The sequence below is a fragment of the Monodon monoceros genome, unplaced genomic scaffold, assembly GCF_005190385.1.
Source record: "Monodon monoceros isolate NGI ecotype Baffin Bay Population unplaced genomic scaffold, NGI_Narwhal_1 Super_Scaffold_18, whole genome shotgun sequence".
Classification (NCBI taxonomy): Eukaryota; Metazoa; Chordata; class Mammalia; order Artiodactyla; family Monodontidae; genus Monodon; species Monodon monoceros.
The window spans coordinates 178,828,566-178,855,573 of NW_021703774.1; the positions used below are offsets into that span (position 1 = coordinate 178,828,566).

The 27,008-nt window shown below is 58.1% G+C and overlaps 2 protein-coding genes across 12 annotated transcripts in view; one reads left to right on the forward strand and one right to left on the reverse strand.

Moving 5' to 3' along the window:
* TP73 (tumor protein p73) overlaps positions 1-21,016 on the reverse strand; it is a 72,920-nt gene extending 51,904 nt beyond the window's left edge. The window contains exon 1 of one of the 11 annotated variants that reach the window (XM_029227780.1): positions 20,943-21,016. Coding sequence is in view for 3 of the 11 variants with exons in the window: in XM_029227775.1 (XP_029083608.1) it covers positions 11,904-12,059 (156 nt within the window). In the remaining 8 variants the exon portion in view is untranslated. Of the gene's footprint in view, positions 1-2,997; positions 3,556-3,686; positions 3,907-4,163; positions 4,256-8,768; positions 8,849-11,903; positions 12,378-15,910; positions 15,937-19,702; positions 19,807-20,942 lie in introns of those variants that run through there. The other 10 variants (XM_029227777.1, XM_029227784.1, XM_029227778.1 and 7 more) reach the window with 10 other exon arrangements.
* Positions 21,017-22,332: 1,316 nt separating this feature from the next.
* Positions 22,333-27,008, forward strand: part of WRAP73 (WD repeat containing, antisense to TP73) — a 16,541-nt gene continuing 11,865 nt past the window's right edge. The window contains exons 1-3 of the mRNA XM_029227786.1: positions 22,333-22,475; positions 25,754-25,906; positions 26,405-26,521. Of these exons, the coding sequence (XP_029083619.1) occupies positions 22,407-22,475; positions 25,754-25,906; positions 26,405-26,521 (339 nt within the window). The 5' untranslated portion in view covers positions 22,333-22,406. The remainder of the gene's footprint in view (positions 22,476-25,753; positions 25,907-26,404; positions 26,522-27,008) is intronic.

Below are 27,008 nucleotides of genomic sequence, written 5' to 3' on the forward strand. Positions count from 1 at the left end.
GTCCACAGAGGCGAAAGGCAGACTGGCGGTTGCAGGGGCTGGGGGCGGGGCATGGGGGGAGACTGCTGGAGTAAGACAGGGGCGATGGTTGCACAATGCCGTGAATGAGCTAAACGCCACTGGAGGGTTTGCTGTAAAGGGGTTAGCTTTATGTTGTGTGAATTTCACCTCAATAAAGCTGCATGGAAGTTAAAGACAGTTTCTCCGAAAGCCCAGCCCCAGTTCTCAGCAGCCCCTGCTGCCCAACATCTGGGGAGGCAAGTCAGCACTGGGAATCTCCCCAAGGCCCCCTCCCTTCCCTGGCTCCCACGCCTCCCTCCCCACAGAACAGCCGGGAGGGGGGACAGAGGCCCCCACTCTGGGGGACACATCCAGCATTTTCACCCCACCCCCTGCTTCACCCCAAGCTGCCGGGGTCAGAGGCGCCTGCACCACACAGGCCGGCTCTGGCTCGGTGACAGACCTGCAGGTGCCCGGCCCTCTGGGGAAGCGGTGGGCGGGGGGGGGGGGTCCTACACCCACCCCACCAGCCCTTACCACCAGGACTGAAGACGGAGACTGCTCAGCCTTACTGATGCCAGGGGTGGTCCCGGGTCACCAAACTCCACTGCTCTGCCCTCAGTACACCCTCAGACCCAGGACTTTGTGTCTGCTTTTAGCCAACACCCCGGGGACTCACAGTGACTCTAGGACAGACCTCCCCCCCGCCGCGGGGTGGGGAGAGCATCACACAGGTTCACCTCACCCACTGAGGGGCCCCTTTGGCTGTGTCCACCCGAGGACGGCACCAGCCTCTGACGGTGACTCCCACACAGGTTCTCCATCGGCAAAACGGGTCCAGAAACCTGCCCTGCCCAGAGGGCCTGGGGGACTTGACCCAGGAAGCCATGCAGCGCCCATACCTCCAACTTCCCTGGAAAACTCTGCAGAGCAGGCTGCATTGGGCTATGCGTGACAGAGCCGCAGACCTGGTCCCTGCAGGCGCCAGGGAGCACCCGCCTGGGCCAGAGCTGGGCGTAAGGAAGCAGCACAACCGATGTCCGGCCTCAGGCTGCCCCCCGCAACTGGAACCTCCCCCAGAGCTCCATGGGCCCAGCCCTCTCTCCCCTAGGGCAGGGACAGTATATTCCCTTTACCCACTAGCAGCATTTCGGCCAAGGTGGCCAAGGTTTGCAGAGGTGAGAAAAAGAAAGCAATTCTAAAATCACTTCCTGCAAATTAAAGCCAGTTTCCCCGACATGCACTTCAAATTTGGAAATGTGCTCACAGTGGAAACTGCTTTTGCAAACAACGCGAATCATTTAAAAAACTGCGTGTATGAGGGGAGAGGCTGATTTCCGATGGCACCTCTTCAGGCGGCATTCATGATGCCACGAGGTGCACATGCACGGTGGACAGCTTTGCTTTTCCATGAAGTTGCTCTGGGAAAAAAAAATGCATCCTGTTGCACCGAGAGGGGTCCAGTCCTGGTCAGGGCCGGTCTCCAAGGGAGACGTGGGTGTGAGAAGGTGGGGTACGGTGCTGGTGGGGGCTGGACTCAAGGAATCCCTGAGCCCCAGCCCACAGGGAACTGCCGAGTCAGAGGCAGCCTGAGAAGGGCAACGTGTGGCCCCTTCTCACAGCAGCTGGGCCGGGGCTCAGGCACCTCCGACCTGCCCCAGCTCCCCGTGGGCTGGGGCCACCAAAACCAGTTCACCTCAAGGAATTTCCAGCAAAAAATTTTGACCCTGGAGAGGCGGGGCAGGGGCTGTGTGGCCCACACACTCAACTCAAGCTGGAGTGGAGACACAGCCCCACACTCCACTGACTTTGGGTGGCTCGGGGATGCCCCGAGGTCTCTGAGAGCCCCCCAGGGAGGGGATGCAGTCCCACATCCTGCAGTGCACCACGGCAGAGAAGTTTCCAGCCCAGAGGTCCGGTGCCGCCGGGGAGAAGCGGGCCAGCTGCTGCCAGGGCCCCAGGCCCTCACACTGCCCTGTCGGGCAGGAACCGCCACCCCGGGGCAGGCGCTCAGAGGCCCAAGCTACCGAGGGTCCCGGCTGGGACTCGAGCCGCAGCCCAGACAGCTGGAGACCTTGCCCCACAAGTGAGCGCAGACCTTCTGCCCCAGGCTGGTGGGAGCTGGAGGCCCCAGGGGGCAGCAGCTGTTCCTTGGCCGGCTCTGCTCGACCCTCCGACCTCGTCCTCCACAAATCCCGGCGAGAGCTACAGCCTGCCGTGGGCTCCTGGCCCTGTTCCCACAGGCCCCCTTCTGCCCCCGGCCCTGTCCCCACGCACCCCAGCCAGGGCGGCCTCCACGCTCAGCTTTGGTCCACCGTCCACTCCCCACCCCATCCTTGTCCTGCCAGGCCAGGCTTCCTCCAGGAAGCCACTGTCCTCCCCGACTCCAGGTCAGGATGCCCCTTATCCTGCCCCTGCCATCACCTGGCAGGTGGCAGAGCACAGACAGCCCTTCAGCTATGTGGCCCCCACGGGGCCTCATTGGTTGGGCAGGATTTTGAGGCCTCTGGTTTCCCTGTCCCCTGGGCCCACCCCTGCCCAGGGCCCCCAAACCAGCTTCTGTAAACTGGGGTCCTTGTGACCCTCCCAGAAGGGACACCCCATCCATAGAGGGGGGCCCCCACCCACCTGCAAGAGCCCTGGTCCAGAGTGTGGACGCTTGGCCTGCGTGCAGAGGACAGCTTGGGGCACACGCCCCTCCTCCACGGCCATCTGGATGCCAGCTTTGGGGGAGGGCGTGCGGCCCCATTCAGTTTAGTGGGGAAAGACCCAAAGAACTCCACTCTGCCACCCACCCCGAAACAATCCATCTTGATGGTCCTCAGTCACATGCTGGTTATTCCGGTGGGTCCGTCCCCGGTTATTTCAGTAAACAATGGCGGATTGAAATCTAAGGGGCAGATAAACCTACACCATCTCAGGAGGGACCCTTCCCATACCCTGTGGCCTTGTCTTGAGGCGACAGCAGAACGTCCCAGCGTCCAGAAGTCCCCCTACCTGGGCAGAGGGGTCAGGCGGCCATCACACAGGGTCACAGGAGGCCCTGCTGTGACATGGCGCTGTTCCCGGGCGGCGGCCCAGCCGAATTCCAGCAGGACACCCGGCGCCCAGCCTCCTGGGCCCTTGGAGCTGAGGGGCCTCTGTGACCTCAGCCAACCCCGGGAACGGGAGGCCCTCGCCCGGTGGGGCCGGGGCAGGAGTCCCCCGTGGAACGGTGGCCAGGAGCGTGTCACCCTCAGGGAGCAAAGGGCAGTGGCATCTTCACCTGCCCCTCCCGCCCGCGCCCGGCCACGTGGCCACGGAAGCCTGCGCAGCCTCTGTCCTCGCTGGCCCTGCAGGGGCTGGGGTGGGGTTAGGACAGGACCCTCGGCCAGGGCGGCACCTGGGCCTCCTGCGGAGAGACTGGGCCTGCGGGGCCTGGGAGGAGGGCATGGCCGAGGCCAACGTCACCCCGGGGGGGGGCTCCCTGCTCCCCCTCTGCCCGCTCAGGGGAAGCCCCGCACTGATGGTGAGAGACAAATTTAGCCTCCCCACCCTGGGGCAGGGTGCGCTTGTGAAATACGAAAACAGCTGGAGGTGCCCGATTAAGCCGCCCTCTCTCCCTCCTGGGCTGGGGCCCGTGGGGAGGCGGGGGACGCAGAGCCTGGGAGTGGCCCCAGGAATCCCCCAGCCCTGCTGCCTCTTACCTCGGTCCCGGTCCCGCAGCCAGGCCAGGGGCAGGGACGGCCTCCCTCCGGCACCTGGGCCCGGCCTGGAGCAGTGGGGTTGCCCGGCAGTTTGTTTCAATCTGACGGTTGGTCTAGCACCCACGTGAGGCAGGGAGCTGGGTGGCGGCCCTCTAACCACGTGGGCCTCACGTACTTCTGGAAGGAAATGGCTGACCAAATCCCCCAGGGCTTCCAGGCTCCGGGGTCACCCAGACCTTTGCTGGGAGGGGCTCTCGGCCGAGCTAAGGGTTGGGGACCCAGTGGCACATGCCCCCACCCCCCCACGCCCTACTACTGCCACGCCCAGCTTCCTGGTGGAGGAACTCACGCGGCCAAACCAAACAAAGAAACGCTGGAGCACGGCTGAGCCGCACCATGTCCCAGCAGGGCAGTGCACCGTGCAGCTCATTTCACTGACCGACGTGGAGACGTGCACAGAGAGGTTAGGTCACCCACCCAAGGGCACACAGCTGGTCAGAGCAGGCAGTCCAACCCGCCAGCTAGCTCCAACGTCCTTGTTCTTGACCTTGCCCTCCACCTGGCCTCTCTAGGAGGTGAGCAAAGGAGGCCCAGCCCCTCTCCGGCCTGCGTTCTCACCACACGCCGCTGGGAAGTCCCCGGTCCACCCCTACTTCTTCACCCACACAGTGAGGCCCTACCCACATCCGGTCCCCGCCCCCCCCATCCTCTGCTGACCTGCCCATGGCTTTCCTCCCATCCCGGCCTCCACCCCCAACAAGTGCAGGTCAGACCTGGACACAGGGTTCCTGTCCCTTGGTTTTCTGCTCTGCAGCTCCGCCCTGCCTGCCACACTCCCGGCCACCCCCCCTCCCCCTCCATCCACATAGCCCACCTCTGCACCTCTGCCACTCTACTCTGTAGCTGTGTGACCCCTGGACCGGTGTCTTGCCCATTCTGAGCCTGTTTCCTGTGATGTGTGGAAAAAGCCAAGGCACTCAGCAGGGTGCTGATACAGGCACAGACTAGGAGCTCGAGAGACGGGAGTGAGTTGCAATTGACCAGTGGTTACTGAGGCTCAGGGTAGCAGCGGAGGAAGAAGAATAAACCTGCCCTGGTCCCAGGGGCAGCAGAGGGCAGAGGCCAGGTCTGTCCCTGGTTCAGTTGCAGGGACCTCCCCATCAGTGGTCTGTCTAAGACCGAGGCACCTGCAGAAGGATGAGTGGGACCCAGCACTCCATGGCAGCAGAAACCCAGGGGTAAGAGACAACCCACCCGCTAGAGGCAAAATAATGGATTCCTACTGGGGCCGGTAGCTGGCACAGTGCCCCTGAGCTTGGAGATGCCGCGATCCCACCTGCGTCACCATGTGGGGAGGCTTCCACGGCAGCACCCAGCCACCTGTTGGGGGGGCCTGACAGGAGGAGTGAGAGCAGAAGTGAGGGTGTCGGTGAGGGAGGTTCAGACCAGCATGGGGCACAGGAAGGGGACCCAGGAGGTGGGCAGCTGCAGGGCTGGCAGCCTCATGAGGCTGGAGAGGAAGAGACGCTTGACGGTAGAGCAGGTGTCTGAGCTTTCAGCCATGGCGCGTTCCAAGTGAGAGCCAAGGGTGGCCAGGATTGGACAGAGGAGTGGCTGGGCACATCCTGGACTTCTCCGTCTCACTGCCCACCTCCAACCCCGACTCCACAGGGATCTAGAATCCGGCACTCCCACCCACAAGGCCACCCTAGTCCCAGATCCCCTCAGCCCCCCACCCCCACCCCCGTAAGTGCAGCAGCCTCTCAGCCAGGCTCCCCGCTTCTGCCTCAGCGGATGGACCAACAGTGGCCAGATGTAGGTGAGGTCATACGCCCCACCCCTGTACCCCCCCACCCGGTGGAAGAAGTCAACTACGCGATGACAGACTGTAGGTATGACATAAGGTGTCATAACTCTGAGAACCGGCCTCAGGGAACTCCCTGGCGGTCCAGTGGTTAAGACTCCGCGATTCCACTGCAGGGGGCACAGGTTCGATCCCTGTTTGGGGAGCTAAGATCCCGCATGCCGCGCAGTGCGGCCAAGACAAAAACACAAACAAACAGAACTGGCCTCAAAGAAATGGGAACGAACTGACCCCGGAACTAAAGACTAACTGTACTTGAAACAATCAGGATGACGCTGGTCAGACGACCCACGACCAGTTCCAAGGTGACCGTCAGAGCTGGCTGTGGTGTTCTGCATGGAGCCCCTCCCTCCGTCTACAAAAGCTCTCACCCCCTGGTTGTCAGCTGGGGGCGGTGGGTGGGAGTCAGCCCTTGGGGGATTCAGAGGGCATGGAGCCCTTGCTCCGAAATAAAGCAACCTCTCCTTTCCATCAGCCTGGCCCCTTTTTGGCTTTTGAGCGGCGAGCAGCCGGACCCCACTTTCGGTAACACTCTCACCCACCCGGCTGCCAGGCACCCCTGCTGTTTCCGTCCGTCTCCTCCAAGGCTCCCCTCCTCCCCTCTTGAGGGTCCCACCTCTACATGCCAGTGCGCCATGCTCTGTCCTCCAGAATCTTCTCTTCCCCGGACAAGCATCTGTGCTCCTTCAACCATGCCCTACACGGTCATTCCCAAACCATTGGCCCCGCCTGGCCACCCTTCTCCAGACTCCTCCACATTCCTTGAAGGGAGCCCACTCAGCTGTGTCCCCGCCCTGTGTAGACTCCTTGCCTCCTACCCTGGGGTTCTCACTATGGGCCCAGGACGCACTAATTTCCTGAACTCTCTACCCATCCCCACTCAGCTCCCCGCCCCCGCCCCAGCCATCGGGCCGTGATTTTTCCAGAGCTCCATCTGACTCATGAATTCCGCTCCTCTCTGGTTCTGAAGTCAGCTGACCTCTGAAGTGACTTCAGCCAAGTTGCCACGGCATTGGTCCATCCATCGCTCACTCACTCCAGGAACATCTGTCCCAGAGAGCCACCTCTGTGCCGCCTGCCTCCCTATCTCCCACGTGGCCCCATCCCATCCCCTGGGCCTGGGACTCTTTCCGATAACGACACCCAGCATCTACCGTGTGCTCACGCAGTGCCAACCCCAGCCCGGAGTCCTCTGTATTCCTTGATTTCAGTCTTCAAAGTAACCCTGAGACAAAGGCACTGCTGCGTCCCACGTTCCAGATGTTCTTACAGAAGCGCAGAGAGAGGGGACCGCTTGCCCAGGGCCACTCAGCTCAGAAGTGCCAAGGCTGGATTTGAGCCCAACTCTGGTTAGGATCCACTTAACCCCTTCCCACCAGGCAGCCCCACCCTCTGGGGGCCTCTCTTGGGAGGCAGAGAAGAGAACCAGCCTTTCCCCCCACAGTGTGAAGGGCACCCTGAGGGGTGTGGACAGGCCCAGGGTCAGCCCAAGGGTAAATGAAGGTCCATATGAGTTGTCATTTTCGGTTTCACAAGCTGGCGGAGAAGGGGCACCAATGCGGCAGAGCTCAGCCAAGGATAGGCCCTGACGGCCCTTCAGGGCAGGGGGAGGCAGGAATAGCCAGGTGGGCTGGAGAGGGGACAGGATGCCCAGAGGCCTTGGCCACAGGAAGGGGGCTGGACCTGCAGCTGTGGGCCTCGGGGAGCGAAGAGGGGGGTTCGGCTCCCACAGGGATGCAGTGGGATTTGGGTGAGGAAGGTCACCCGGGGGGCACATCGTGGGCTTGGCGAACCCAGAGGCTGGTGGTCAGCGAGGCAGGCCTCGGCTGGGTCCCCGTGAGGCGGTGGGGGGCATGGGCTGCAGGGATGCAAGAGGGGGCAGGAAGGGATGAGGACCCCCCTTCCAAGCCGATCCACGTCGGGTTAATGCACTTTTGAGCTCAGCCCTCAACCAGCTGCAGATTCAGGCGCCTTCAGCCACCCACCAGCTGTGTGCACGGTCAGGCCTCTGTCTTCTCATCCGTAGAATAGGGAAGTCACACCCACCATGCAGGGCTGACCTACACAGAAGCCTCTAGCAGGATTCCCGGGGTGTCTTGGGGTGCAAACGCGGCTCCTGTCTGACCTCTGGGGCCGTTTGGAAATCTGCTATCTGTTGTGTCAGTCAAACCCTCATCCCCCTTTCCACTCAAGCTCCAGAGGCTGCTTCCTGAGCCAGCCACTGGTGCCCAGCCCCCTGCCAGGCCAGCACCATCAACACACATGCACACATGCAGGCACACACATGTACATGCATGCGCACATGTGCAGGCACACGTGTACACACCTGCACACGCACACACTCCGCCTTCATCACGGTGAATCCCCCACCCCAATCCCTCCGCTCAAGTATGTGGCCCCAGGGCTTCCCTGGTGGCCCAGTGGTTGAGAGTCCGCCTGCCAATGCAGGGTTCGGGTTCGTGCCCCGGTCCGGGAAGATCCCACGTGCCACGGAGTGGCTGGGCCTGTGAGCCATGGCCACTGAGCCTGCGCGTCCAGAGCCTGTGCTCCGCAATGGGAGAGGCCACAACAGTGAGAGGCCCGCGTACCACAAAAAAAAAAGTATGTGGCCCCGGAGGCTCCCCGGGCACCCAGCCGCGTAGGTGGGCCTGCAGTGGCCGGCGGGCAGCACACGGAGCCGTCTCCTGCTGCCCAGGTCTCGGTGATGCCTGGGAGGCAGCCGGGTGAGGGCCAGGGTGGCCAGGGCGGGCTCCGGGGCCCCCGGTGGGTGAGCGAGCCAGGGAAAGCCGTTCTGGGCTGGCCCCGTGGGGCTGAGGAATGGTGGCCCCCAGCCGGGACAAGCCTGGCCATGTGGCCAGGGCAGGGCCTCTTTGGCAGGAAGTGGACAGAGTTCCGGTGGGTCCAAGGGGCGGCAGCACCGGAGTGACTTCTGTTCCACCCCCCACCCCCACCCCCGGGCCATGCAAATTGCCCCGCACCCCCCTGGGGGCAGATGGCAGTGCCACACAGCAGTGGCTTCTCCAGCTTGCCCGAGTCCCATCAGGGGACCCACAGGCATGGCCTCCCCGCTATGGCCCATCTGCCACCGCTGCCCCCAGGACACCCTGTTTCCAAGCGCTGGGTGGGAGCCAGTAGGGAAGGGCCTCTGCACCCCTGGGTGGCCCCAGGGAGCCCCAACTGGCACCTGAAAGAGGAGGGCCAGCCCGAGCCAAGCCTACCTTGGCGGAGCCTGGGCCCTGGAGGGTCTGTGAGGAGGGAGGCAGCCGGGAGGCCCTCGGCTCGAGGCTGGCTAGGCAGGCGGTGGCGGCAGCGTCCTGGTCGCCTAGGCGATGACTTTGGAGCCCTGGAAGCAGCGTGGCGGGCCTGGAGCCTCGGGGCAGACGGGGCGGAGCGTGGCCAGGAGCCCTGGGGCCAGCGGCCGGCCTGTGTCCCCTGCTCCCGATGGATGCCACGCCCTCTGCACAGTGACCCAGAGGCAGCCCCGCCCGCGGGGAGTAGAGCTGGAGGCGTGGAAGCCGGAGGGGAGCCGCCGACGCCACTGTGTCTGTGTGCTTTTCTCCTCCTCTTTGTCGAAACTCAGAAACACACTCAGAAGCAGAGAGACTGGTGCAATGAATCCACTGATCTGTCCCCTGGCCCCAACATCAGTCTGTCCACCAGCCAAAGCCAATTCTACAAATTATATCATTTCACCTGTGGTACGTCAGTAGATGCTTCAAACAGACAAGGATCCATCTATGTCGACATCAGGTCCAACCATGAAATTGCTGATATTCAGCTCCTTTTCTCCTACCAACACACACACACACACACACACACACACACACACACACACACACACAGAGTAAATTCAGATAATTCAACATAATACATAGCCACAATACCACATTCTGAATTTCCAGGACCCGTTTTTAACTGCTGGCCAGAAGGACTTGGAGGACACAGGTTTGGCAGACTAATCCATGTCATACACACTGTCCCTTCCCTCCCCCACGGTGGGCAGCAGCGCAGAAGGCTCAGCCCAGCTCTGGGTGGACACGGTAAGGGGGACATTGCAGGTGGGATTAAGGACCTGGAGATGGCAGCCCCTAGGTTATCTGGGTGGGCCCAGGGTCACCAGCAAGGGTCCTCACAGAGGCAGGCAGGACGCTGGGGAGGAGAGAAGGTGCTGAGCTGTGGCTTTGCAGAGGGAGAACGCGGGCGCCTCTAGAAGCCAGAAAAGGCAAGAAACAGATTCTGCCCTGGAGCCTCCGGAAGGAGGCAGCCCTGCCAGCACCCGGACTTCAGTCCAGTGAGACTGATCTCAGCCATCTGGCCTCCAGAACAGAGGAAAACGAGTCCGTGGTGCTGTAAGCCACTGAGTTTGTGGTAATTTGTTACAGCAGCCGTAGGAAACGGATACAGTCTCACATAACACAAATTTGGGAAGCATCATTTGCAGGGATCTCCCCATTTCCCGGGGCCCCAGAAACGGGCATTAGTGCCACATTAAGTCCGAGGAGAAACCCCTGGGGTGTAAGATGCTTTTGCAGAATAGCAGCCCTGGGCTGGACAGAAAGGCGGTGACTGAAGACACGGCCAGCACGGGAGCCAAAGCCCTCGCCCTTCTGGGACGTCACACACACCCGTGCAGCCGTGAGGCGTTATGACCACACAGCGAGAGTGAGTACTGGGGGGAGGCAGGTGTTTCCTGGTCCTGGCAAAAGAGGCAGAGAAGCCAGAGGGATGCCAAGGCTCCCCCTGCCCCCACCCCGGGCTCTGCCAGGCCACCCTCAGCCAGCTGATGGCCACAGTGGGCAGGTCTTCGTTGAAGCCAAGCCCCTACTGCCCATTCTCAAGCCGAGATGGATGCATCTCACCATCTTGAGCTCCGGTGGGGTGACCTCCTGGCCCACCCTTCCCCCTCCCCTCCCCCTCCCCCATGGAGACAGGAAAGTCCTGAGTTCCGGGAGGCTGGGGCCCCACCCTCAGGACTGGGACAGGTGACAAACCCTGCTCTTCCTCAGCAGAAACAAGGATGTCAGAGACCGAAGATGGGTGGGTGACCCTTGAATGATGGTCACAGCTGGACCTCTGGCCATCAGTTCTGGGTAGGGCATTCAACAAGGAGTTCAACCAGGATTTCGTACCCCTTCTCCCTACATGAGGCACGACTAGAAAGCTCCTCCTCGCCGAGGCCGGAACCCAGGGTCAGCCCAGGTGTGAGCACCAGGGCAAGGCCTCCACTCATCACCACGGAGAGTAGAGGGCGGGAGCCTTGCAGCTACCAGCTCGTTTCACTTCCCTACTGCAGCCAGAACAGATGGCCGCACAGCATCTGTTTATTCTCACACAGTTCTGTGGCTCAGGAGTCGAGTCCAAAAAGAGAGAGTCTCATGAGACTGAAGTCAAGGTGCTGGCGGGGTTGTCCCTTCTGGAGACTCCAGGACAACATCTGTGTCCTTGCTTCTTCAGCTTCTAGAAGCCGCCTGCATTCCTCGGCTCCGGGCCCCTCCCCCCATCCTGAACTGCCGCTCTCCACCCTCTGCCTCCATCCCATCTTCTCTCTGGCTCCAGCCCTCTGGCCTCCCTCTTAGAGGGACTTTGTGATGACACTGGGCCACCCAGATTCCCCAGGGTCGTCATCCCCCATCTCCAGTCCTGGATTTAATCCCGTCCGTTTCCCTGTGAAGTAAGTCACAGGTTCTGGGGATCAGGACGTGGCTGCCTTTGGGGGGCCATTCTTCTGCCTTCCATAAATGTCCTTCATTCCAAGACACATCCTGGGGGCCCGCTGTGCGGGGTTAGCTAAAACTGCTCTGCGCCTTTAAGCAGAAACCCCTGCTCCCTGCAGGGAGGCGGCTGTGTGGTTGGGGGGCGGGGGCAGCAGAGGGGTGTTTGAGGCCGCCCCACACCCCTCCCACCTCCCTCCAGCTCTTAACCTTTCCCAGCAGCCCCTCCCCGTACAAGGATAAGTTCCCAAAAATGTGTCTGAAAGTCGACAGTAGCCGGATCTCCGTGAACCCTCCCTGCCCCACCTGACACGTGACTCCCCGCGCACGGAGCACTGGACATGGCACTTTACAAACACGAACCATTTAGCCATCATGTCAACCCAGGAGAAAGACTGCCATCTCCGTTTTACAGATGAGGCCACTGATGCACAGAGAGGCTGAGGAACCTATCCAACATCACACAGCACAGCTGGGCCTAAAAACCATTAGGAAATAAACATCTGACTAAACTACCCATTTCAGATGCGTCCCGCGCAACGTACTTCCCGTGTTTCCTGGGATGCGCTTGTTTTTCAGGACTGAACCACCATCGCAGACTCAGAAGACTCCAGGAGCAGTCTGACCAAACTTCTGACTCACCTGCTGTGTGTCCCGCAACCTTCTCCCCGCCGTCCATGTTAGTTTCCAAATGCTGGCAGGACGGGCTTGGAGAAGCTGCTGCCCCAAAGCTGCCCAGAGGCCCTGCCATCTCAGCTCCGGGCACAGTTCATTCTGGTCCCGGTGCTCAAGACCCATCCCCGCCTGTGGCCGTGAACAAAGGACGCTCTGGGCCACTGCTTGCTCCCAGGGGCCCTCGGCAGGGGGAGGCTTGGGCTCCTGCAAGCGCCCTGCGTATTTGCACAGCCAGTGCCCTGCTTCCCCTTTCGCTGCCTGGCCTCTGAGGAGCAGGCATCTTGGTTTTAAGCTGATATCACTGAGGGTCAAGGCTGTGGGCTCTTAGCCCCCAGAACAGAGCCTGGTAAACCGTGGGCGCTCAGGAATGAATGACAAGTGATAGAAGGATGGATGGATGGATGGATGAAGAGTTAAGGCCCCTGTAGAATACTGCTTCCATCTGCTCCATATCCCTTTTCTTTTCTTTTTTTTTTTTTTTTTTTTGCGGTACGCGGGCCTCTCACCGTTGTGGCCTCTCCCGTTGCGGAGCGCAGGCTCCGGACGCGCAGGCTCAGCGGCCATGGCTCACAGGCCCAGCCGCTCCACGGCTTATGGGATCCTCCCGGACCGGGGCACGAACCCGTGTCCCCTGCATCGGCAGGCGGACTCTCAACCACTGCGCCACCAGGGAAGCCCCACATCCCTTTTCTGAACTTTGAAATCCAAAAAGCTCAGAAAACCCAAAGCCTTTCCTTAGGTCTGGGGCCCACGCCACTGGGCGGACGGACACAAGGCTCTTCATGGTCTTTGTTGCCGTTTAGGGTAAACATCTGTGTGTGTCGTCGCAGAAACATGGGTGAGCTCGATTGTGGAGCGCTTCTATCGGATCCCTTTGTAGTGTTATAAAACAAACAATTCAGATACTATGTTACTTTTCTAAAATATTAAATATTAATCTGATTTCTGAAACATCAGGGGCTCAGGGTTAATTTGGACCATAAGGTAGGGAGGCCACATCAATTCTTTATAAGCCCCGGCTACACCCCGAGACGCCCAGATAAGGGACCCTCCCTGGGACAACTGAGTGCTGATCTGGCCACATCCTCTCCTTACGGGGAAGGTATTTTCCACTCATCGACCAAAGCCGACTTTTGACAGGTCGCGTGGCAGATCTGCGCTGGCTGATTCCAAAGTCGGCCACGCTTGCCGTGACTTCTGTCACTTTTTACCTCTGTGGATTTTTTTGTCAACGAAATGCTGTCGAGTAGCACAAATTTCAAAAGGTCCAGGCAGGGCCAATCTGGTCTCTCCCACTCCGTCCGTCCCAGACCCGGCTCCCGTCCCTGGAGGCACAGCTGCCATCACTTCTAGGGAGAGTGGATTCGTCAGGAGGAGAGAAACGGAATGGAAAGAGGTTTAATGACAGCAGAGGAAAGAAAGAGGAAGTCAGCAACCTGAGGTTCTGTTGGCCACTCAAAATGACCCTGGCCAGAGTCCCCAAAACTCTGAAAAGACAGCCTGCCAGGATCACAGGCGCTACCCACACTCTACTCACATGGGGTCTTTCTTACACTTTCTTTAACCTGCACGTTCCACTGTCAAGAGTAGACTCTTACTCTTATTCTCCTCCTTTTCAAACATCACGTGGACCAGATGACGATTAGGCGGTGTTCTTGGAATTACACTGACCTCAATCTTCCAATTGTCTCTTTGGCTATTTTTATCAGAATTCATTATTTTCACATTAATCCAGTTAGCGTCCTGTTTACCAATACCTCGTTTTTAATTTGCAGCTTCATTCTAAAGGCTCAGGGAGACTTTCACAGCCCGTGTTCTCCTCCTTCATTACTGCCAAGTAATTAGGCAAGGAGCATCCCTGATCAGAAACTAAGAAGCCAGGAGCAAGTTGCAGCTTGCCTGACTCCAAAAGAAAAAAAAGAAGATGGAGTCTCTCCTAATTACGGGGTGGGGGTTTGTTGGTTGTCACTGAGCGAGAGAAGCAGAGGAGGTGAGAGTAAAAAGGAGAGGGCCTTTAATTACAGGGCCTTGCAAATCACAGCGCAGTAAATACCTAGGGGTTCCTCCTCTGATCTGCATACTAATGAGGAGCCACCCTTCTTCGGTCTTGTGGGGAATTGTGCTAAATTTGCATTGCACATAATGCAAATGACCGAGGACCCTAAGTGCGGAGCAGCCTGGTGCAGAGAGGGTGATTTGATTTGTTTATTTGTGTCCTGCTTGGGAAGCACAAGCTTCTAAAACGGGGAGCACAGCTTTCCCTCCTGTAGGCCCAAAGGCTCTGCAGAGACCCCTCTCCGTGGCCGACAGACACTCTTCAAGCCACCCGCCCCTACATCAACACACGGGGCCCCTGGCTGCCCTCCTGGTCCCCATGCTGGCCTGTCCCCCACACATGTGGAAGCGGCCTCCGTCTGGCAAATGGGCACTGCCCAGGTGAGCCCGGAGGCCGGGAGGCTGCCAAAGAGAAACCCCAGGGACTTTCTTCTCACGCGTCTCAGCCCTGACGGAGAAAACAGCCCAGGAAGCCACGTCTAAAATCGCAGGAAACCAGGCAGGAGGGGTGAGAGGGATCTTCTCCGCCCACTCCGAAGGACCTCTCGCAACCCAGGCATCCCTGCCCCCGGGAGAAGCCACCTGCCCAATTAGCCAGAGGCTTCCCCAGATGCCCGCCCCACAGGGCCTGGCATCTCGGAGCAGCGGGTGAGCAATTAGAGCCCCCGGCCCCTCCCCACAGGTACCCAGGGCCTCAGGGAGTGACCTGCTGGCTGGCGCTGGGCGGGGACACACCACGGACAGGTCCATCCCACGTGCAGCCACCCCGAGCAGGACCACAAAGGAGGGACCCCTGGGCACCCAGCCCAGCCCTGCTGCCCAGGGCCCTGCACCCAGGCTGGTGAGAGGCAGGATGGGTGATGCCCAGGTGCTCTGTGCCTGCCTGTTGGGGACGGAGGGGCTGGACCAGCCTTCCCTGGGCACCTTGTGTCTGCCCTCCGGGGCTGTCAGGTGTGTTCCCACGGGCCACTCAGGGGAGTCTCAGCTCGGGCTCCTACAGCGAGGAGGCAGGTGTGTGCCCCACCCCCTTGGGCGAAGAGCCTGGGGACTTGACCGAGGCGTGGAGCAACTATCTGGACCACCAGCCCAGGGCCCTGCCCGCTGTGCCCTCTGTCCTCGGTGTGCCGGGCATGGGCGGCCAGACCAACCCCTGCGTCCGATTTAGTCACTTGATCCGAGCTTTTCAGCTTCACATCTGCAAGTGGGGTGAACGCCCGGATGCATGTATATCAGAGGGGGCACGTATGAATGTCTACTGTCATGGTTATAACTCGTCCCCGGACCCAAAACACGGACGGGAGAACAGAAGAGGCGGGCGGGGCTGAAGCACGGTTCTCCCTCCGGGGTCCCCGCCCCCCCAGCTCCCAGGTCCGTTCCGGGGCTCACTCTTTGGGGGACCTATTCCAAGTCCAAGGTCCACAGAGTGTCCCAGCCACAGACCCTCTGGTGCCACCCGAAACGTCCACTCCACGGCCCTGAGACCTGGCCTCGGGACCCCCATCTCCTCTCTCCGAGCCTAGCAGAGCCCTCCCTGCTGCTTGACCTCTCTCCTGGGTCCGGTTGCCTCCAAGGCTCCTCCCCAATCCCCCACCGCCCGCAGGCTGAACGTCCCGCCCGCCTGCCCACCTCTAAGCGCCTCTCTGGCACCGATGGCCCAAAGCCGCTGTGTGTGTGTCTGTTCTCCCTCCCTACTCTGGGGGCTGTGGTGACCCACGCAGTCCCCGGGGAGAGGGGGTGGTGGGGTTTGAAGCCTGCTTTCCAGGGTGCAGGGGCTGTAGATGTGTGGGGAGGGGTGGCATGGGGAAGAGCCCGTAAGCTCGGAGAGCGGACCCTGCACGCTTGGCTGTGCTTAGAACAGACTGGGGTGTCCCTTGTGCCTCTTTGAGCAAAGAGGGACGTGGCTTAGAACGTTTCCTCACCTTTTGTGTCCTGGCCCCTGGGCAGCCCGAAGGCTTAGGACTTCTTCTCAGAAGAATATTTCAGGGAGTTCCCTGGTGGCCTAGTGCGCGGCCCGGGTTCGATCCCTGGCCAGGGAACTGAGATCCCACAAGCCACGCGGTGCAGGCCAAAAAAAAAAAAAAAAAAAAAAAAAAATTACAAAGGAAACCAATTACATTGAATTATGGTTATTCTAGTGGGCTGAATGGCAACCCCCCCTCAAAAGATATGTCTACCCAGAGCCTTAGAAATTAGGGCCTTTGCAGATGTGTAAGATAAAGATCTGAAGATGGGATCACCCTGGATTAGCGTGGGCCCTAAATCCAATGACAAGTGTCCTCATAAGAGGCAGCGAAGGGGAGACACAGACACAGAGAGAAGCCCATGTGAACACGGAGGCAGGGATTGGGGTGATGCGTCTACAAGCCCAGGAAGCTGGGAGTGAGACGCAGACGGATTCCGCCTCAGAGCCTCCAGAGGGAACTAGCCCTGCCCACACCTGGATTTGGGCATTCTGGACTCCAGACCCTGAGAGAATGGTTTTTTTTTAAAATTGTTTTAAGCCCCCTAGTTCGTGGTCATCTGCTATGGCAGCCCCAGGAAACTAACACAGTTATGATGATATCTAAAAGCAAATTTGGGGGAATTCCCTGGCGGTCCAGTGGTTAGGACTCTGTGCTTTCACTGCCGAGGGCACAGGATCAATCCCCGGTCGGGGAACTAAGATTCCACAAGCCGTGTGGCTCAGGCAAAATAAAAATAAAATAAAAGCACATTTGTGAGATGGTGATGATGGGGCCGCGGGCGGCATGTCTGGCGACTCGTTTCAACTCAGTGACAAGCACAAACGAAATTTTGAGATGTCCGTAGCAGCTGCCACGCACACTGAAAATATCAGTGATTCCGTTGGGAAGAAGCTTTGTTCTCTTTGGGTCTCTGATTCGGGGGAGCATCTCCAGGAAAAGAAAGCACTTTTGAGGAGCAAATGTCTGGTCTGCAAAGGAATACCCCAGCCAGAGAGTGGACACGAAGGGTGGGGACAGATGGAAAGTTTATGCCCACTGGTGCAGACTCTCAGAGCCGGCTTCGGTGAAAGCTGTCTTTAACTTGAAGCCCGACGAGCAGAGGGAGATTTTCTTGTACAGAATCAATTTTCCTCTGCGTTACACACAGAGAAACGATTGTCCGGGCGTCCTATGTAACCTACTTAAGGCAAATTAAAAAAAGAAAAGACATTGTATGTTCTGGTTACACACAAATGGATGCTGCTAGTTCCAGATGTGTTTTCCATGTTCTAGAAATCTGGGCAGGACATGGGATCACCTGACAGCAATTTGCAGGGGTAAATTGTCACACAGTGTCCTGGGGACACAATCCCCATCATAGTTAGGCCTTTACCATCCAGACAGAAGCATGGTCAGGGTGACAAGGGACCACACCTCTCAGTTTCTTTTTTCCTTTTTGCTGTGTGAAACTAAATCAGAAAATGACTAGTTTTAAAACACTGACTCAGCACTCCCACAGAAACGCCCAAACTGGAAAATAAGGATGTGCCCTTACCTTTTATGGGGGCTGGATAGAAGAAACGCACAATTGAAGAATGTTTCTGGGTTTTGCTTTTTGGAGTTTTTTTTGCAAACGCAAAGTTCAACCTGTGTGCGGTATCTTTTACACAAGTCTCTGGAGGATAAATTCCCCTTGAGTTTGGTGACCGGAAACTGTCGCCCAGTTAGATGAACATGCAGCTTCCATTCAGCCACCAACGAAATCTTGGGGTGAATGCCGTCCTTGGCTACAGGCAGGACCTCCGCCAGGTCCTGTCCCCAAATTCTCAGTCTCTCCTTTTCCTCGGCATCTTGGCTGTGTCGTTTGCATCCCACTTGTGGATGTGGGTAATACCCTATACATAACTACTAAAGGAGGCATTCTTGCTGCAGTACCCCTGACAGAGGCCATCAGCCTCCACCCAAACCACAGGCAGATTCCTGCCTCCCTGCCAGCCATTCCGTTCCCCCCACCCGCTCCCAGGGGAGACCTGTTGGCTACTAGGGAACTATGCCCTCCACCTCGCCAAGGACTTCTGGTTCTCCAGTCTCTGGCGCAGCACCAAGAGCCGGCACTACGGGGCCCACCTGTGGGCGCCAGGCATCGTTCTAGCCACTTTAGGCATGGCGTCTTGGTTACTGCTCTCCCAATCCTCTGGGGCAGGGGCTCTTCCTGCCCTTTTTCACAGATGGGTAAACTGAGGCTTCGAGTGGTTAGGTAACTTGCTCAAGGTCCCTGACTTGTAAGCGGTGAAGAGGGGGTTTGAACCCTAACATTCTGACCTCCACACCCACACGATTAACCACTGCACCGTACTGGCCCTTCCATGGGGCTGCCCTGCGGAATTTGGAGACGGCTACCCTGTTCTCCAGAACCTTCACCAGGACTTCGAGACAGGGCTGAGCTTCCTGCGCCCATTCCTCTGGTAGCCTCCTGCGGACACCCTGACAGCTTCTGGTACCCGCCCACCTTTTTATCTTATTTTTAAAATCACACGCATAACTCATACATTCATACGTTGCAAGTTTTTAAATAGTGTCTTTTTGTTCTCAATACAATTCTTTTTACACTTTTACTGAGTAAATCGAAAGATGGGCGCTGGATTTTTGGTATACAGTGCATTTTCCCCCAAAGCTAATTATTAAGGTTAAAACAAATAAACAGCAACAACGTCAGCAAACAAAACAAAAGAAAACCATTGAGCTAATGGCTCCCAAATGTCCAGTATTTAATAACAGGCCGCAGTATACTTGGACCAAATGACCTCTGGTCAGAGATAACAGCACACTTCCCCCGCCCGCCCCCACCCCCCAGCCCCTTGCTGACTGACAATGGTCTACCTGTCACCCAGGTATTCATGCAGACACGTGCATACTTTGTGCAAATCCACTTAGGGACCAGACAAAAATACGAGCTGAGTAAGAAGGTAATAATAACTACCCCCCACCCCGCAGTCCAGGGCCTAAAAGGAGGGTGAGTGCGAGGCCAGGAGGACCAGGAGAGAAGGGATCCAGGAAAGAGGTGTCACCTCTGGCCAGGCCGGCGGCCCAGGGACCACATTCTGACCCATCCTCTCCCCAGTTGGAACAGACTCAGGAGGCAGACAGGTGGGGCACCCGGGCCAGCTCAGGGCCACCAAGAGATGCCGCTCTGGAACCTGGCTCCCTGGGACCAGCTTAGGGGTCATGCCCAGTTTTCCGGGTCCAGGGGAAGACCTGGGTTTCACTCAGCCTTGTGAGGAGTGGGGCGGCTAACGCCTCCGGATCGGTAACAGCCCTCGCAGGTGCAGAGGGAGTGGGGGCCGGCGGGGAGGGGCTCGTCAGCAACAGGCGCCTGCACCCCCGAACGAGCCTCTCCCCGGGGTCGCATTCTCCACGTCCCCTTGAAGCGGAGGTGGAGAGGGGTTAACCCCAGGCAGGCCCTCTGGGAATCCCAGGGAGGCTGCTCCAGGCCCCAAAGGCCGCCGCACTGCTGGCAGGACGCCGCATCTCCTGGCCGGCTGGACTCCGACCCGGGCTCCCCGCCGCCCCACGTGCCCCGCCCCACGAGCTGGTCGGACTCGGGGTAGCCTCCATGTCACCCTCTCTCGAGTTCGTGCACACGGTCTCCTCTAACCGCCTCCCAGCTTCGGAGCCGCGAGCCAGTGCGCCGGCTGCCCTGAGCTCAGGCCCCGCCGGCGGAGCCCAACCGCGCCCAAGCCCCTCGCGCCAGGTCCCCGCGCTGCCTACCTGGTGCCGTCGGAGCCCCAGGAATCTATGCCCTAGCCCGCCCCGGCTTAGCCGCGTAACCCCTTCGGGGGCGCAAGGCAGACGCGGGCCGACAGGCGGATGCAGCTGGGCGGGCGCGGGCGCGGGCGGGGAGGCAGGGCGGGCGCGGGCCGCCGAGGCGGGTTATATGGGCGCGGGGAGGGGAGGCGCCGCGGGGAGGGGTGGCCGCGGGCGTTAGCGCCTTCCGTAGCCGGCCGGCGGGAAGGCAGCGCGGGCCGCTCAGCCGTTGGCAGGAGGAGCGCTGGGCGGCGGGGCCAGGCTGGGGCCAAGGTTGCCGCCCGGCGCTCCGCCCCCCCAGCTGGCCGCGTCCAAGTCGGGGTCCCGGGGCACGCTCCGCCCCGCCTCCTTCCCGCCGCCTTTTGGCGCGCGTCGCCCCTGTCGGCCCCGGCGGGGCCTGCCTCGGGCTGATCGCGGGCTGGGCGCCGGGGCCCTGCTGCTGCGGAGATGGGACGGCGACCCTCGACCGGCTTGGGAGCGAGGGCAAGGGCGCGCGGAAGCCGGGGTGTGGGGCAGAGATGCAGACTCCGCGTCCCGACGCCTTCCTTTCCCCGAGACATCGCATCTTCCGGGTCTCCCTCCTCCTCCCCCACTGGCGCGGGACCTCTGCGCGCCGGGCGCTGGGAATCCAAGGGGAAGGGGAAGGGCCGCGCATCGTAGGCACGCCGCCACCCAGGTCTGCGGAGTGTCCGCATTGGCTGTGACCTGCTAGGGACAGGGGTGAAGGTCGCGACCCCAGGATCCGGGGTTAAATGGAGCCGCTTGCTTCCGGGTGGTACTAGCCGGGCTCCTTCGCCCCGGAGGGCGCGCCACCTACACCGCTCACCCAGCGGAGGTCACGGCCTCGCTTCGGCCCCGGCCCGCATTACGGATCCGCGGGGACCCTCTGGACGCGACTCTCGGCTCCAGCCTGCTTTCTTCCTGGGCGGAGAATATGACCACGGCCCCCAGGGAATAATAATTCTGTACGCAAACACTCCCGGGTCGCCGCCGCCTCCCACCCCGCCCCCGGCCCCCGGGGCCGGATTCCGTTTCGCGTTGCGCAGGTACGCACGGGTGTCCAAGGCGACACGTGGGTCGTGCACTGGGGATTGCTTTCTACGCGCAGAGATCGCCTCAGGCGAAGACTTCCCTCAGGCCCCGACACTTGTGGCTCCATGGTCCGCGTCCCCCGCAGGGCAGACGGGCTCTTCAGGGCTCTCACCCAGTCCTAGGGCCTCGGCTGGAGAACCCGACGCGCTGGCGAATTTTGAAGGCTCTAGGCGGCGGGCACGTGCTGTACGCTGCCTTCTGGTGCTCAAGGGACCCGTTATCTCCCTCCGACCGAGGCTCCCAGGCCAGGGGAACCCACGCGACAATGTTGCCGTGGAACTGTGCGCAGCCCCGGACTGGTGCACGGCGTCCGCACCTCACCTGGCCCGTCTGGCTGACTGCCACACACCTTTATGGCTAACCTACTGTTTGCAAGGTGCGGGGTAAGGGGGGGGCGCCCAAAGACGAATCACACAGGGTTTGATCTGGCCAGGGAAAAAAAAAAAGGCCGGCACCGCCGAGCAGGACGCCTGTACGCATCTCCTACCCGTTCGTTCTGGGAAGTCGGTGGGCTTCCGCAGGGCGAAGACGCGGGCCCGGCTCGCGGAGGTGCGAGGAGGACCCGGGCCGGGTCTCGATTCTGAGAACGCAGGGGCGGGGTTGGGTGTCAGGGTCCGTGTCATCTTGGGGCGGCAGAGGCGCCGGCAGGGCCTAGCGGGGGTGTGGGGGGAGGCTGATGTTGGGTGAAGAGGACCCGGAGTCCCTAGTGGGCGAGGGGACAAAGCCCTCACGGGGCAGACAAGGTCGGCAGAAACAGCGCCGACCGCAGCTGCTTGCTCCCGTCCGTGCGGAGGGCGGGTGCGGCGGGGCCCCGGGTGTCCTTCTCCTCCTCGCGGGTCCGAGCGCAGGTGCGCGCGTGAGATGGACAAGCGGGTGCGCGCGATCCACGCGCTCTCCGTGCGGAGCAAGCGTCAAATTCGTTACTTCCTGGATCAGAGCAGCTCCTGAGCGTGAAGTGAGGGCCTTGCTGCAGGCATAGTTGCCGATTTAGCCAAAAGACAAACAAAGAATAACGAATATTTATTCATACTCCATGTATAAAATATAATATACGTATTATGCGCTATATTATATATTCTATACACAAGCGCATGTTTATGTTTGAATACATTTACATGTAAATATGTCTTTACATTAAATATAAATATATGAATATAAATACACAGACACACAGGACGCCAGTTAAATTTGAATTTCAGATAAGGGGGTAGTTTTTCAGCATAAATACGTGCCATGTGGTATTTGGGAACATATTTATCCTAGAAAATGATTCGTTGTTTATGTGAAATTCAGTTTAAGTGCACTTTCTGCATTTTATCTGACAACCCTAGCTGAAGGGGACCTTCCCACACCCGAGCACCGGCGGAAATCCCGGGTGGGACGAAACGCCGCGTCTCCTTTAAGGCGCGGCGGCGCGCGGGGTGCCGGGTGGCGAACTACAAGCCCCACAATGCACGCGTCCGCCCGGAGCCCTGACTGGCTGCGGCGCTCGTCCTCCGTCACTTCCGGTCGCGGAGGGGCGGTTGCGGCGGACTGGGCGGGCTGGGTTTCGCGGTCGTGGGGTCCAGCGGCCGCCATGAACTTCTCAGAGGTGTTCAAGCTCTCCAGCCTGCTCTGCAAGTTCTCCCCGGACGGCAAGTACCTGGTGAGCGGCCGCGGGGCCTGGGCCGAGGGTGGGCCCTCAGCGGGGAGGCGCCTGTCCTCACCGGGAGGGGGGGACCCATGGAGCGGAGAGCGGGGCGGCCGCTGGGCCCGGATGGAGGGAGCTCGAGGGTCTGCAGGTGTGGGCCCCGGGCAGGTGCTGCAGACAGGTGACCCTGAGAAGGGGACCTGGGAAGATGCTGCAGCCTGGGAACCCAGGAAGCCGCCTGATGCCTGCACCTGGGTTTCCATCTGTTAAAGGCAGGTAAAAGCAATGCTGCCTTCACAGATTTGAGGACACAGGAGATATCGGATCGTTGTTGTTAGTTTGTCGCAAAAGGCACGTATATAGTCTACCAGTTGGCTGTAAACTGGTGCGGTGGTGCGGCTGCTTGTTGTCGCCTTTCCCAGCCCTCTTCACCCGTTTCTACTACATGCCAGATGAATGATTTAGATAACAGCTTTCTATGCGCAGATAAAGAGAGTTGTCCGCACTCTTGAGATCGGAGCTGCCGATTCCATGGGTGGCAGAATGCTTCTGACATCACTGAGCTGTCTTGTACATGAAAGTTAAGTTTTGAAATATACCAGCGTGACCCGTGTATATCCTCAGAATCTTAGGGTGAGGGCATGTGGTGGGTGAGGGATAATTGGCATTGGAAAGACATGAAGAAGAAAAATTATGCTTTATAAAAAGTGTGCTTAGTTTCACTAATTAGTAACCGATGCTTCCTGATTCTTTTCTCAGTTCGAGTTTTGTTAACATTCCTTTCATCCTTATCTAGTTCTTTGAGGATGGATGTACACGTTTGCCTTCTTTGTGGAGGTTTTATTCTAAATCACATAATATGGCATTCAGCTCCAAAATACAAAATGTCTTTAGCTTAAATGGCACCCCAAAAAACCTTGGTATATTCAAAATACTCCCGCATACGTTAGGGGTTCACCCCCCTTTGGTCATTTTTGAAAATTCTAGTGAATTATAAAGAGAGAGGTTATATTTCCTCATTTAATTTTGGTACTTTTTTGGGTTTTACACCAAAATAATCAGATATTTCTGATTTAAATATCGTGAGCACTAGACAGTAATGTTACTGGAACCATGTTCTTCCAAGCTCTATCCTAGGTGCTGGAAAAAGTAGGGCCATGTTGCCATTTTTAATATCTTGTAACAGATCTGATATGGTTTTTCCAAGTGTTGCTACAAACATTCCATTTTGTAAGGAGTTTATTGTAACTGATCACAGCTTTCAAAGCTACAATATGAAAAGATAGGCATGGGACACATAGTGTTTCTAATCTGCAATCCCTCCCCTACTCTCCTTTTCCCATGCAAAACTCATGTGGCCTTTTTTTTTTTTTTGGCTGTGTTGGGTCTTCGTTGCTGTGTGCGGGCTTTTCTCTAGTTGCAGCGAGCAGGGGCTACTCTTCGTTGCAGTGCACGGGCTCTAGGTGTGCAGGCTTCAGTAGTTGTGGCACACGGGCTTCAGCAGTTGTGGCTCGCGGTCTCTAGAGCGCAGGCTCAGTATTTGTGGCACACGGGCTTAGTTGCTCTGTGGCATGTAGGATCTTCCCAGACCAGGGCTCGAACCCGTGTCCCCTGCATTGGCAGGCGGATTCTTAACCACTGCGCCACCAGGGAAGTCCCTCTTGTGGCTTTTTTTTAATGGGAGTTTATAAAACAAAAATCCAATAATCCAGTTTGACCTTGATAAATACAAAAATGAAGCAATTAACATTGAAAAGTCAGTTCTTGATTTTTGAACTGTGAGGTACTCTCCTATTAGCAGGTACGTTTACTCAATCATAGAAATTATTTGCTTGGATTTGGATATTATTAACAAATATAGACATAAAGTAACTGTATCTTTAAGAAAACTGTATTAACACTTAAACTTTTCAGAGTCAGGATTAGGAATAAGTTAATGTGGGTGTGTAAGAACCCCCCAGCCCTTCCTCCTATGAATCCCACACGACTGCCACACTCAACACTTCTGACACATCTGGTCACCAACCGTGTGGGGTTTTTCCCCCACACCAAGCAGTTGTCCACCACGCCAGCTGGGTGTCCTACAGTTTGACTCAATTCCGACACTGTCTACCTGGAGAGAGCGCCAGGTCCAACAGGTTAGGGGCTCAGTCCCACAAGACTGCTTCCTCCCCCTTCAGACGCCAGTTGCAGGTCCAGGTTGTCACCTGTGCATCTGACCAACTGGCTATAGGTCAGAGGTTCCATGATGTCCTCTTTGGGTTCCATTGATTTGCTAGAGTGACTCACAGCACTCAGAGAAACACGTTTACCAGTTTATTAAAGGATATGGTGAAGGACACGGATGAGCAGCCAGATGAAGAGATACACAGGGTGAGGTCCGGGGGGCCCTGAGTGCAGAAGCGTCTGTCCCTGTGAATCTGGGGTGCGTCACCCTCCGTGTCTGGTTGTGCTCACCCCCCTGGAAGCTCTGAACCCCGTATTATTGGGATTTTACGGGGCCTTCATCGCATGGGCCTGAGCCATCATTAACTCCATTTTTAGTCCTTTTCGCCGAAGAGAAAGGGGGGTGGGGCTGAAATTTCCAAGCTTCTGATCTTGGCTTGGTCTTCCGGGTGACAGCCCCATCCAGGAGCCCACCCAGAGTTGCCACTCTAGAACAAAAGATGCTCCTGTCACCCAGGAAATTGCACGGGTTTCATTCAGGAGCCCTGTGTCAGGATCTGAGGGCAGAGACCAACATGTCTTTTCTGTTCTCTCATCACAGGTCAATGAGCATTTATGAAGCGTCCTTACACCTGCAGAATTTCAAACCTGTATGTTGACTTTCTGTTGCTTAGGCTCCAAGTCAGACATTGAACAGAAGGGAACTGCGCTTCTGGGGTCGTCCTCCCCCGCAGCCCTGCACCTCCCTGCTCACTCCTTACAGGTTGTCTGCAGGTGATGGAAGCAGAGAGGATTGGGTTGTTTACAGATGGGCCTCTCCGCACTGCCATTTCCTGCTTCAGAGTTAGTCCCACAGTGAAGAAAGTAGAACATGACTCCAGTAGAGAGTTTGAAAATAATACTTTCTCCGGGGATTCAACAGTTTGGGCACCTGGTTTGCACATTTCAGTTTTATCTTCCATTAACTTCTCTTTGTTGAGAACAGGCTGTCCACGTGATGAGCACGAGGCCATCTAGGCAGGAAGCGTGTGTGCAGGGAGAGAAGGAGGCAGCCCCTGGCTGGAGGGCCGCGCCGAGAGCACTCCCCTCCAGAGCCCACACCGCCCGCTTCTCTCCTCCCTCTCCAGGCTTCCTGCGTCCAGTACCGGTTAGTGGTCCGGGATGCCAACACCCTCCAGATCTGCCAGCTGTACACGTGCCTGGACCAGATCCAGCACATCGAGTGGTCGGCCGACTCGCTCTTCATCCTGTGTGCCCTCTACAAGCGGGGGCTGGTGCAGGTTTGTGGCCCGAGGCTCGGACGCCCCCTGTCCCGGAGCGTAGCCCCCGCGAAGGGCCTTGTCCTGTGCCCTGCCGGTCTGGAAGAAGAGGCAGCACAGCTCAAAGGCCGTTAATAGTTCGCTCATAGTTTAAGTACTTTTAAGATAAGAAGACACTTAAGTGTCCTTGATCTGTAACCAAGTTAACTCAGTAACAGGCAGTGTTCAGAGGGCAGCCCAGCAACTCGCTCGTCCTGTGTGGGAGCGCTGAGATGTGTCTTGTTGTAGACCCCAAACCTAACTAAGTGAGGTCTCAGGGATAGCAGAGGGGTGCACCCTTCGAAGCACGGCAACACGCTGTCACCGAGAAGCGCGCCTTACCTCTGTGGTGCAACCCAGGCCCAGCCCTTCGTGCTGGAAGATTCCGAGGGCTCGCCCGTGTTTGCCTCCACACAGCTCTTGGCCGGTTGTCTTCAAGCCTACGTAGCGCACTGACTCGTCTCTCTCTTGTGACTGTAGGTGTGGTCTTTGGAGCAGCCAGAGTGGCACTGCAAAATAGACGAGGGTTCGGCAGGGCTGGTGGCTTCCTGCTGGAGCCCCGATGGGCGCCACATCCTCAACACGACGGAATTCCACGTGAGTGGGGCGCCCCGAATGCCCCCTCCTCCTGAATTGCTTGGGAGCGTTAGAGTGGGTGGTTTGGGGGGAAGGGTATACGTCGTAAGTGGTCAGAGCATTATAAGCCCATGAGTGTTGTTATATAATCTTTTTGCCCAGTTTTAATGAAAACAAAAGATTTTTTTAAAAGAACAGCTTAAATTATATTTTTAAGGATTTAAACAGGTTCTTTGATTCAACAATTGAAAATGAACTTCAGGATGAACAAATTTACATCTTTCCCTCAAGACATCTGATCTGTGTGTTTCTAACCTCTTCATTCATTTCCTCTTCAAGCCTTGGGCTTACTTGGGACATGGGGCCCTGGGCAGGAGCTCTGAGCGCGAAGAACATTTGAAGTCTGACAGTAAATCAGAGATAGCTCGGGTGGTGTGAACTCATCTCGGCAGTGTGTCACATTAGGGGATCAGGGAAAGCTGGGGTGGTGTGAACACATCTCGTCAGC